At 35.5% G+C, this 13,248-nt stretch overlaps 1 protein-coding gene across 2 annotated transcripts in view; it reads right to left on the reverse strand.

The window, feature by feature from the left end:
- Positions 1–256: 256 nt before the first annotated feature.
- The window catches only part of SPATA7 (spermatogenesis associated 7), a 35,596-nt gene continuing 22,604 nt past the window's right edge, over positions 257–13,248 (reverse strand). For both annotated transcript variants that reach the window (XM_065872190.1, XM_065872189.1), the window contains 7 exons: positions 10,858–11,333; positions 9,659–9,725; positions 7,879–7,994; positions 6,298–6,351; positions 4,859–4,936; positions 1,085–1,142; positions 257–823 (listed from right to left, as the gene is read on the reverse strand). In XM_065872190.1, coding sequence (XP_065728262.1) covers positions 257–823; positions 1,085–1,142; positions 4,859–4,936; positions 6,298–6,351; positions 7,879–7,994; positions 9,659–9,725; positions 10,858–11,333 — 1,416 coding nt within the window. The remainder of the gene's footprint in view (positions 824–1,084; positions 1,143–4,858; positions 4,937–6,297; positions 6,352–7,878; positions 7,995–9,658; positions 9,726–10,857; positions 11,334–13,248) is intronic.

Consider the following 13,248-nt stretch of genomic DNA (forward strand, 5'->3'; position numbering starts at 1 on the left):
CCAAGCCAACACCTGGATTATAGATTTGTGAGACCAAGGGCACAGGACCCATCTATGCTGTGCTCAGACTCTTGGTCCACAGAAACTGTGGGATAAATAATACATGTGTGCTGTTTCAAGCTGCTAAATTTACAGTAATTTATTATACAACATAGAAAACAAACAAATCTTAATATAAAGTAAAAAAAAAAGTGAAAGGAATATTGAATTATTGGCCATTTGGGATACTTATTAATGAAGATCAAGCATCCAAAGATCAGTCCTCAATGCTCATTTCCATGATTTTGAGAGTTGGTCCTTCCATGTCCTGATTACCATCTTTGACACTGCATAACTGAACAGACGGGGAGAGTGCTGTGCTAAAACAACACAATTCATTTGAAGTCTCGACTTTTTCATTGTCACTGTCTCCTTCAATGACATTCACAGAAGTTTCTTGGTCTAGTAAACTGTCTGACATACTTACATTTTTTTCATCCCAAACTGAAGTTCCAAGATTCGTTTCATCATTTACCTGTTGAATTATAACCCCTTCTGAATCCTGTGATTTATAGACAGGCAGGAAAAATTCATTTGGTGAAGAGACTATCTTGTTCTCATCCTTTGGAACAGACAATAACATAGTCAAAGCTTTTTGGTATTCTTGACGTTCCTGTTGAATGGCTAAATCTTGTTCATTTTTATATTCATTTTGTTCTGAATTCTCAGCCTTTTCAAAATCAAGTAAATGCAACATACCAACATCATCTAGCATTACTGAGTTTTCCTTGGACATGCAGCCTAAGTCCACCTTTAGGATATGTAGCAGGTGGCGCATTTTTTCCTGGAGTTAAAAAAAATACAAGAATAATAATATTAATTAAGCTAGTCAAATTGAATTACTTTTGTCTGCAGTGCTGCTAACCTCAGCAGGATTCAAACTTCTTCTTCCACATTCTGCCCGCACCCCTCACCCCCAGAGTACACAAAAAAGCACAAGGCAAAAAAAGTGCTTGCTTTTAATGCATTGATTGAGAGTATGGTAAAACTTTAAAATTCTTTCTATATTAGAAAATTTTCTAATGAAGTTCTAAAGACAACAAACCTCCTCCAAATGATGTTTATTTTGTTTTATATGTCTCTCAAACAGTCGTTCTAGAAACCTACAAATGATAAATAAAAATGTTAATGTCTCAAAATCAGAAAATCAACTAAATATAAAATAGCCATACAATAAATAAACTACTAAAGGTTGGAAAATATGCTTTAGATTACCCTTTTTCCTTCCAGAGATAAACACTAATCCTTCCCTGTCCTGTCAAGTTCTCCAATTTGGAAGCTAGTATGGCTTCCACTATGTTTTAGTTATGTAACAGATGCCAATGTTTCTTCTAAAAAGACTGCATGCTACTTACATTTCTGTTAATAAAATAACTTCAGTTAGGTTCCACCCCACACACACACTAAAAGCTCTTTATCTTTTTTCTCTCACACACATACACAAACATCAAAAGCCTTCCCCCCTCTTTCTCTTTCACATATACAACCCCCCAAAAGCAAACGCCTAAAGAAAATTCTTTACAAAGAATTTTGTAAAGAGTTACCTTACAATGCTTCCAAATTGTACTTGAAAAAAATTCCACTCATAGTAAATTCACATAAAAACCTAAAGTTATCACTTATTAAGCACCACTAAGTGTTAGACATTTGTGCTGGACAAATAATAATCATTATACCTCTCTAATCATGACCAATACTGGGAGACAAAGGTATTATAAAACCCATTTTAAAAGATGAGAAAACGACATAGTCTAAGATGATGGCTTACTCTCCCTAAGGTCACAAGCAATTAAGAGAATGAAACCCAGATATGTCTGGCTCCAGACACATTCTTTCAACTACACCATGCTTGTCTAGCTATCACAGGAGTATATCAACCGGTTTCATTTTACCATTTGTTACTCTCAGTGAAGTTATAAGCCAATCTTAGATTTAGTTTTTCTGAATTATTTGAAATGTTTAAAAAGTCCAAGAAATCTGTATTCTGTATTTTAAAACTATCAATAATGTTTGGACCATTCACTTCTGGGCACTGTTCTATGCATATATATTTCTTTACTAAAATTGGGATTACACAATACATACTGTTTTGATATCTATATTGTTTTTTCTAATCAACTATGTATTTTGAACATCTTTATGCATCAATAAATTCACTTCTACAACATCATTTAAAATCTGAACAGAACTTACCATTATATTCTACAATTTATTCAGCTGAACCTTTACTATTCAACATGTAGGTTGATTCGATTTTTTGGTGCTACTATAAAAATTGCCATAATAAACAGCCTTATAATCTAAAAGAAAAATGTGAGTTTTTTAAGCATAAATACACATTTTTCATGCGAACCATTTTTGTTTTGGCTTCTAACCTTTGCTTTATTGTTTTTATTTACAGTTGGTATCAATGTTTTTGCTGTGGTAGTGGTAAAAAGAACACACAAAATTTACCATCTTAACCAATTTTTTTTTTTTTTTTTTTTTTTGCGGTACACGGGCCTACCACTGTTGTGGCCTCTCCCGTTGCGGAGCACAGGCCCCAGACGCGCAGGCTCAGCGGCCATGGCTCACGGGCCCAGCCGCTCCACGGCATGTGGGATCTTCCCGGACCAGGGCACGAACCCATGTCCCCTGCATTGGCAGGCGGACTCTCAACCACTGCGCCACCAGGGAAGCCCCATCTTAACCAATTTTAAATCTACGGTTCAGTGGCATTACGTATATTCACACTTGTGAAACCGATCAATAGAACTTTTTCATCCTGCAAATCTAAAACTCTACACCCATTATGCAAACATTCCTTTTTAACATAAAGAGGTAAACAGAATTACTGTAAAAAAATTCAGGTCTTTTTGGTGTAGCTTTTTATACTAATAATGAAAATGTTCACTGTAAGAAACTTCATATAGAAATAGAAATAACTCATTAAAAATGTCTGCACTTCACATATTATTATGATGGAAAGCATGTAGCATATACATAATGGGGTCCTATGATACATATCATAAAGTTTTATCTAAATGAATTTCAGCTAAATAAATGTATAAGCTGGCTCAGGACCACACAGTTTCCTTAAGATATACAATACTAATCTGGTTTTGCAAACTTCCCCTTTCACTCACAGTGTGCAAATGTAGCCTTTAATTTGTCCTCACGTTACTAGTAACAGTTGTAACAAAAAAAAAGCTTGCTTTTGATTCTCATGACAGTTTCAAATAGTAAAAAGAGATGATGGATTTTTGCAAAGAAACAGCAAAATTTAGTTTACTAGTCTATTATAAACTAACGGATATAACAGTATTTTTTTGGCTTGTTTCTTTGTAGACTGTATGGGATTTTTACATGCGTGATAATGTCATCTGTGAATAAAGACAGTTTTATGGTTTTCTTTAAAATATGGATACCAGGGGCTTCCCTGGTGGCACAGTGGTTAAGAATCCTCCTGCCAATGCAGGAGGCTCGAACCCGTGTCCAAGAAGATCCCACATGCTGCAGAGCAACTAAGCCTATGCGCCACAACTACTGAGGCTGTGCTCTAGAGCCTGTGAGCCACAACTACTGAACCTGCATGCCACAACTACTGAGCTGTGCTCTAGAGTCCACAAACCACAACTACTGAGCCCACGTGCCACAACTACTGAAGCCCGTATGCCTAGAGCCCGTGCTCTGCAATAAGAGAAGCCACCGCAATGAGAAGCCTGCACACTGCAACAAAGAGTAGCCCCCACTTGATGCAACTAAAGAACGCCTGCACGAAACGAAGACCCAACACAGCCAAAAAAAAAAATAAATAAATTATTAAAAAAAAAGAATCTGCCTGCCAATGCAGGGGACATGGGTTCGAGCCCCAGTCTGGAGGATCCCACATGCCATGGAGCAACTAAGCCTGTACGCCACAACTACTGAGCCTGCACTCTAGAGCCCGTGAGCCACAACTACTGACCCCATATACCGCAACTATTGAAGCCCGAGAGCCACAACCACTGAGCCCGTGTGCTGCAACTACTGAAGCCCGCACACCTAGAGTCCGTGCTCCACAATAAGAGAAGTCATGACAATGAGAAGCCTGTGCACTGAAATGAAGAGTAGCTCCCACTCGCCGCAACTAGAGAAAGCCCACGTGCAGCAATGAAGACCCAATGCAACCAAAAATAAATAAATTTATAACAAAAATTATGGATACCATTTCTTTTTCTTTGTGATAATTTTTTTTGAAATTGAGGTATAATTGCCATATATTATATTAAGGTGTACAACGTAATGATTTGATATTTGTATATATCGTAAAATAATCACCACAATAAATCTAGTTAACATCTGTTAACATATGTAGTTACAGAAAATTTTTTTCTTGTAATGAGAACTTTTAAGATCTATTCTCCTGGTAACTTTCAAATATACAATATGATATTATTAACTACAGTCATGATGTTGTACATTATATCCCCATGACTTGTTTATTTTATAAATGGAAGTCTGTACCTTTGGACCCCCTTCAACCATTCTGCCCCTCCTGCCCCACCTCTGGCAATTTGTTCTCTGTATTTAAGAGATATGACAGTATTTAATGAACAAACTCTCTATTCTTTTCTCTACCTCCCCAAACTGTGAACTCGCCATAGAGTATGAATTAAACATCCTTTATAATTTACTATCAATTATAAGAACAATTACATCAATTATAAGAACATGATCCCCTAAGAAAGCAATATCATTTTCATTTCCTAATATGTGGAAATAACTTTAAAAAATTAACACCAAATGAAGAGTATTTAATAATCATTCAACCACTATAATACATTTTAAAAAATCTAACCTGTTTGAAAATAAACCAAGTTTCAAAATTTCATCTGTTACATCTTCAATGAAACTCAGATACAACAGTTCTTCTTCACTGTGAAGGCAAAGTGATATACAGCATAAAAAATCACTGCTTATTTACTCTGAAAATGATAGGAAACATGAGTACCTAATTAGAAATATCTGTACTATTACAAATGTACTTCCATCTCACATTATTATGAGGAATATTATAAAACAAATATTACATCTACCTTCTCAAATTATGCAAGGGTATTTATTGGTATTAAAGATGAGACAATATTCCCTAATAGAGTGAAACTTCATAGATGTCTGAAACATTCATCAGGAAGTAAAAAATAAGCAAGGATTAAACAAAACAAAACAGAACAGAAAGCAACCAGGGGCAGTGCCAAGAGGGCAACTAGGTGTGACCCACCGGGGGCCCGTGTTCTTGACAAGCATTTTAAATTTCCTCTGGCTCCTGACCAGGTCCAGCAGCAGAGGTGTGAGTCCCTCTGCATGGCAGAAGGGAAGGAAGAAAGTCATCCAGAGAAACAGGAACTTCAACGATGAAATCCTCTCCTGCTCCTAGGAGAGCATACTGTTTTAAGGTTGAGAAATTTACTGAGCAGAAAAAATTATTTTTTTTCCTCAAAAGGTTTGGAGATGAGGAAAAATATTCTAAAAGAAAAATCTGTGTATATACAGTAATAATTTTTAATTACTTGGACACATTTCTCTGTTATATTATCTTCTGAGTTAACTATATTTTACAAGTTATTACAAGAAAATTAGGGTACTATTATAGGTTTGATTTTAATTAGCTAAAAATCAGTGATGATAGAAAATGTAAATAGCAAGTAACTACTCAATTACTGAAAAAGTAAATACAAGGGAAAGAGTTAATTAGCAAATCAAATAGAAGATTAAAATAGTGCATAAAAAATACGCTTTCAAACCAATTCACATGCAGCAAGTTTGAGAATAAATGAAAGTCTATAAAAGTAGATTGTTTTCCCTGAAAAAATGCAGCTTAACTAAAACTACATTCAAACCCAGAAGTGGGTTTTTTATCTGCAAAAAACTGGTGAAGTTAGAAACCTCCAAGAATGGTATCCTGAGCTACCAAGCCTACATTTCTCTAAAACTCATCTTTATTATTCTTTATTATTTTTATTTATAAAAATAAAAATTATGGGTACTAATTATAAAAAATAGCAAGTATTATTAACTTAGGGACAAATTTCTACTGGACATAAAGATGAAGTGATTAATAATTATTTCAGAAAATTCTGGTCATTTTCTCAGATTTGGTGTGCATTATACGGCTGAACCCCAAAGCTGGTTGTAAAGAAAGATTAGTATTCAATCCTGACTAATTTAATAATAATTTGTGTGAGTCTTAATTCTTCATTTCCACTAAGCAAAATGAAGAAGTCAAAAATATCTTACTCAGAATAGATTTTTCTCCCTGAAGGAAGCTGCAGGGAACATTGACATACTGCCCTGGAAAGAGAAAATTAGAGTATTTGAACAAAACAATGATTTGGCATATAGTAATATGTTAGTAATAATATGTTTCAGAATTTTAAAGCACTTTTCACATTCATTATCTAATCTAATCTTCAGAAAAACCCTGTCAGGTATATTAGGTAGGTGTTATTTTTTCCACTTCCTAAACAATTCACCTGGGGCAGAAAGGCTAAGTAACTTGCCAAGGTCATGTGTTAGTAGGTAGCAAAGACAGATTTTTAAACTAGTCTTGTAATTACAAATTCATGATCCTTTTAAAAATTGTACTATGAAACTTACCTTGCATAAACAATTAGTTTGACTAAGATGAAAACATAAATGATGTTGGAAACATATCTCCCTATAGAAAAAAGTTTTAAGCTGTTAACTATGATAAATTTTGTCATTATTCAGTTATGTCATCATTAGTTAATTCCAAGCTTCCTATTCAGGTATATTCAATTATAATATTTTACTTTACTTCCTTTAGATAGAAGCTACTGGGAAAGATAACTATCCCTTTCTTTAGGTTATTCTTTATATTCACTGAAGACTGGCTCAACTGGCTCAAGAGAGTATCTTAAGTTATGAGTACTAAAGCATCATGAATTTCCAGACAGAGAAGTCAGCAATAAACCTCCTTGCCACTCCCTCCCCCCACAAAGCCTTTCCAGGTGAGATCTCCCTTAGGAAAGGCCTGAGGGAAGACCTGGGCCCTGAAGGGCTGCGTGTGCTTGCTTTCAGTCTGCTACAGGATGTCTCATTCTTGCTCTTTAGTCTTTTTTTCCTTCCACCTCCTTCATCTCATATCCAAACTCTGACACTGGAAATGCACTCGACAGCTGAAGCTATCAAAGGCATTTTTTAGGTTCTGTACTACCTGCTAAGCTATCATTTTTATTTAGGCGCAGTGTTCTGTAATTCCAAAACATGAGGAGTCGTTTTAAAAAATAGTGCCTCCTCTACAAAGCACGGACAGATAAAGCACTAGCACATGAGGAATATTCAAAAGCGCAAATGCTGAATCCTCAAATGGTAGGGTTCTTCAGTACTATCTGTGCCACGTAAACTGGTTAGCATCACCGCTGGAGGATCTGTCTTGCGGAAAATCCTTTCTCATAATGAAGAGGGATAGTAAATAATACAAGCCTGTGTCCCTTTTCCCTTTATTAATGAATTAGCAAAATGAATTCATTTACACTTTTAGTGACTACCTACTTCGTAATACTTCCTTAGTAAAACTAACAGGGCCACTGAATTGTGTAATACCAAAACAGATGGGAGAGCATTCAGTTAAAACAGTACTCATGTTTCCAAGTCTGAAGTGTCTGTCCCCTGCCACCGCCCCCCTACAGCACGCGGCACGTGGGATCTTAGTTCCCCTGACCAGGGTCAAACCTTCACCCCCTGGAGTGGAAGCACGAAGTCTTAACCACTGGACCGCCAGGGAAGTCCCCTCATGTTGCAAAGTCTGTATGTCTGTTACACAGGAAAGCAGTTAGATATAAACAGGTGAAATACCTTGATGAGGAACACTGAAGAGCACTGTCTTTAACCTCATCCCATGGTAATTCATGTCCTTGTAAAGGTAAAGGGGTTATTTTTCCTTTGGTACCATACGACATACAGCTAGATGCCTGGGGATGCAATGAGAAGAATAAATCTTTATTTTGCTTCAAAAATACATTATGAAAGCAGAACTAAAGCAAAACAGGAAATTTCCAAAAATAGTTGAAAGAGCACAGAGATACCCAGTAGATAAATGTGACTGATATATCAGGACAAAGGATGTTTCAGAATTCACTTTTCATACAATCAAGACTTTTTTCTTAAATTTATTTAAAGGTAAAACAATTTTTTATATTTTAATGACGAATATTTTAAATGACATTAAAGAATACCACAAATAAACATATAAAGAGAAACCAAGCAAATAAGTAAACTTGAGAGAAAATAGCCAATTATTCAGAAACTCAAATAGCCCATCTGTTTCAAATGCCAACCTATCAAATATGTATTGTAGAAGCAGTGGTAGCTCCGGCAGTATGAACAACAATATAAAGAAAAAAACAAAAATAATGGCAGCCTACTTTTATAGAACGCTTACGAGGGGCCCGATACTGTGTCAAGCATTTCCTTGCATTATCCGAGTTAATCTCTAGAATGCTAATTTATGTGTAGTGCTTTACCATTTTAAAAGTGCTGTTAGGATGGTCTATCTACTGTAGCTAATACTCTTACTAGCTTCCTCAAGTTGATTATGGAGTAAGGGGACATGCCGTTTTCTTACAGGGTTATTAGATAAACATTCGGAGCACAATGTCATAAAAATGGACTTCTGCTTTAGTTTATTTAGTTATCTATGGAGCTAAAAACCCTCTTCCTAAATCTCAAGCTAGTCATAGCCATCATTTACTGAGCCCGGGTCAGACTAGGTACTTTACCTACAACATTTAATCCTTCCAATGATCCTGCACATTAAGTACAGTTTTTCTAGAGGTGGAAACTCAGCTCTAGAGGAACAGATTTGTCCTTGGGCCTTAAATGGCAGAACCCTATGTCAAAGAGCCATTAATGGCTGGGATGGAAAACTACGACCCTCTACCCATTTTCAGAAGGGAAGAGGGAAGCTGAGTATGCTTATATTATCCCTGAATCTGCTTGACATTTTAATAGACAAACCTTTTTCACAAACAATAAATTTAAATTAGTGTATGATTAATACCCCTAAAATAAAAATAATCAGTTTATATCTCAAAGTCAGACTTAAAGCTGTAATATTTTAAAATAAATGATTGCTAAACATTCAAAATACGAACACTAAAAAAGATCTTTACAGTCTAGAAAAAAGTAAAAGCAAGCACAGGAGAATGATATCCATCTGTTTTTATAAAATGTATTACTTCCAATAATATAATCAGTGGCAATTCTTTAAAAAAAATACAGGCATAGAAACTAAAATAACTTCTGCACAACTTTTCTGGCTCCTTTAGTGATCCAAGTCTGCAACTTTGAAAAGAACATAAGGTATTTTACTCATCCACCGGTCTATCCAGCCAGCCAACCAACCACCTAGAAACGTTGCCAACAAAAAATGACTTCCCGGATTGGGTAGGATCCACCTGGCCACTCACAGAGACCTACAACCATCTGTAAACAAGCAATACTTCTGTATACTGGTTGTATCACATGCAAGAAGTGTCATCAAGAGATTATTCTTCATAGTCCAAATAGCTACACATGTTCTGTTAAAGCAGCTATAATTCTAATGTGGGACACAAAGAAATCTCATTTTTATTACCTGCTTTATGTTCATTTCTGAATCTGTGAAGTTCTTAATCTCAACTGTCTCAAAACCAGATTGAAAGCTGTAATATTTTAAAAGAAATTATTGTTAAATCTTCAAAATATAAACACTGTGATAATAAGCTTTACTGGCTAGAAAAAAATAAACTTCAAACATGAGAGATAAAATGCATCTATTCTTGTAGAATGTGTAATTTCTAATTATATAATTGGGAAATAGATATGGTTTGGATTACATATGCCTCTTTTTCCTTTTTTTGAATAGCAGCTAGATTTCAGTTGGACAGAATGGGACTAGGGAAATGGAAAGCATTATCTTCAAAATTTGTCAAAAATATAATCAGAAAAGTATTCGTTGTATTTGCTTCCCTCATTTCTTCTTCACTTAAAAATTCTATCATTAGATTTAATTCCTTAATTCTTTAAATGTATACAGACTGATCTTACTATACCTCTTATCTTTACCCAGACAAAAGAATACTAGTCATAAATTGTTTACTTTTAAAAATAATTAAAACCTAGCACCAGATAAGTACTCATTTATATAACACTAGGAAAAACAATCACAAATCCGCTACCACTCAATCTTTTACAAGATTTGTTTCTTTCTTCAATCATCTGGCAACCCTTAATGAATATTCATTATGTGCCAGGCACTACTGTATATGAAAATATTATTGAGGCAAATTATACTTAATTTCCAGAAATTATCCCAATTGTCTACATTATACCTGAGGAGCTGTTTCTGAGTATTTGCAGGGAGGGAAGCATAGGAGTAGTTAGACAAACAGTTGCTTTTTCTCCCCCAATACAGCCCATTGTTTTGCCATTTCTAACATAAATCAATAAACATATTTACACAAATGCTGTCTGATGACATATTTTACGGATTCTCTGAAAGTATATTTAAAAACATACAAAAGTTCTAGTACCATGTTTGAAACAATAAATTAAAATATGTAACATTCATGTTTATAAGGAGCTTGACAAGTTTAATAGCTATTTATTTTTTCAACAATTACTCTGATAGTTCTAGTGATTCATGCAGAAGGAAAAGCCGCATTAACCTCATTCTAATCAAAAGGGCACTACCAGACCTTAAGTGTGGCACACAGGGTACATGATATAAAGTAAGGAATATTATTTAATTTCTACCACATCTTGAAGGATCTACTATTGGCTGTTGTGCCATACCTGCTTAATTGAGTCTGAGTTTCAGCTTCTATCTGCTGATCTGTAAAATCCTTTTTTCTTTTGGCAGGTGTATAATATCGATACTGTGACAGGAAAGATTTTGCTTCTGTTTTTAAAGTGCGTGGGGTGAATGGCAAATGTCTGTTAGAAAAGAGTTCAGAATGTTTATCCAAAAGATCCCCACTGGGTGCTTTTGAAATTACTAACGGAAACCGCTGGGAATTTAGGGATGTGCCCCGGGGCCTTCTGCCGTAGGAGGTTCCAGAGGATGATTTCCTGGGCCCAGAGGCAGCGTGATCCATGCTGGACAGGAAGGAACTGGAGTTCTTCTCAGTACCATTTGTGAGGACTTTATCGGATTTAGGTGGATTTAAGTGTAGTCGCTCTGAAGAAGTTACTGGTGACCTTTTAAAGGATGGAAATCCGTTCACTTCTTCGATTAACATAGCATCTTCATCTTGTGGTTCTCCTGGAGGCTAAGAACATTTGGTTTAACAGTGATCAGTTACATTTACAAATTCAGATAATTGGGGATCTCCAGATTACACATTAAAAAATGTAGAGCCTCAGGGCTCTACAAATATAGTGTGTATGTTCCTGAAAATTTGTATATGAAGTTATATTCAAGTTTTTGAATTATTAATATATAAAAATATAATTCTAAATATAAGCAATAGCAATCATTTTTCTTTCTGAAACTAAAAAAATGATTAATAACATATAACCATATTTGTGGTCTTGAACCTGTGTACTGAGGTAGATCCCAGTTTTATTTGAGTTTCCAAACCAATCGTGAGTACTAATCCCCTTCTCAACCACTGCTGGTGGCAGCATCCACCCATTCCTGCCTTGTCATGACCACCTTCAGTGCCAGCAGTTCCTCTGTGACTTAAAGGCTTTGAAGGAATGAAAAGGAACTTCTCACAATGTATAGATGTATGGAGCCCTGATTTAAGTAACTGATATTTTAAACATAATTAAGAAAGGGTGATGCCATAGGGAAGTTCATATGTTTCTTTCTCAACCTCTCATGAGTGGGGAAAGCTTTGAAAGCAAGGCATTTTGGCCTGCTCTATTTCTTTTTGGTTTAACCATTAAAAATAAATTTTTTTTTAAATTGTAGTTGATTTACAATGTTGTGTTAATTTCTGTTGTACAGCAAAGTGAGTCAGTTATACACATATATACATTCTTTTTAATATTCTTTTCCATTATGGTTTATCCCAGGATATTGAATATAGTTCCCTGTGCTATACAGTAGGACCTTTTTGTTTATCCATTCTATACGTAATAGTTTGCACCTACTAACCCCAAACTCCCAATCCATCCCTCCCCCACCTGCCCTCCCCCTTGGCAACCACAAGTCTGTTCTCTATGTCTGTGAGTCTGTTTCATAGATAGGTTCATTTGTGCCATATTTTAGATTCCACACATAAGTGATATCATATGGTATCTGCCTTTCTCTTTCTGACTTACTTCACTTAGTATGATAATCTCTTGATGCATCCCTGTTGCTGCAAATGGCTTTATTTCATTCTTTTTTATGGCTGAGTGGTATTCCATTGTATATATGTTTGGCTTAACTTTGGAAGAACTATTTCTACAGGGTATTCATAAGGTTTAACAGTATAGGTAATATTTTATTCTTTTACAGACTAGGTGCCCATAGACTAGATGCCTTGTCCATGATTCCAGACTTTAGGGACACCTGTGTATCCTTTACAGAACTTTGAGGCACTTTATTAAATGGTAGAGAAGAAGTTACATGGAAGTTAATCTGGAGTGAAAAAGGCTGGGATTTAGCCAGTTATATCTGTCCTACAAGCTCATGGGGAGGAAAACAAGAGGAAGATAAGCAAGCTGAATAAGAAAGGAGCTGAGTGCTTTCTGTGCACAAGGTACTGTTATTGCCTTTGAGTAGAAATAAAAGAGGAATAGTAAGAACTGTTACTATTACCACTGCTACTATTACATATGGAGTGCATACTATGTGCAAGGTACTGTTCTAATTAATTTACACGTACGACTCATTTAATCATCACATCAACTTCTCGGTGGTGGTACAATTAGTACCTCTACTATGCAGATGAAGAACCTGAGGGGCAGGGTCTCATAGATTTGAACCCAGGTGAACCTATGCTCTTCCCATTATATCATACTATCTATTTTACAGACTCATTTGAAATTTATACATTTTTAGATTTTTTTTACACCACCAGGAATCTTAAGCTGATTTTAACTCCTTTCATGGTAATGAACAAGTCAGCTAACTTACATATTGATTTACCTCAGCAAGTTACCTGCAGATAACTAGATATTGTGACTACAGCCTAAAACAGGTCAAGTCACCTATTTCCTTTCCAAGTGCTTTCCAACTTTATCCCAAATATA

This window comes from Phocoena phocoena, chromosome 2 (assembly GCF_963924675.1).
Source record: "Phocoena phocoena chromosome 2, mPhoPho1.1, whole genome shotgun sequence".
Taxonomy (NCBI): Eukaryota; Metazoa; Chordata; class Mammalia; order Artiodactyla; family Phocoenidae; genus Phocoena; species Phocoena phocoena.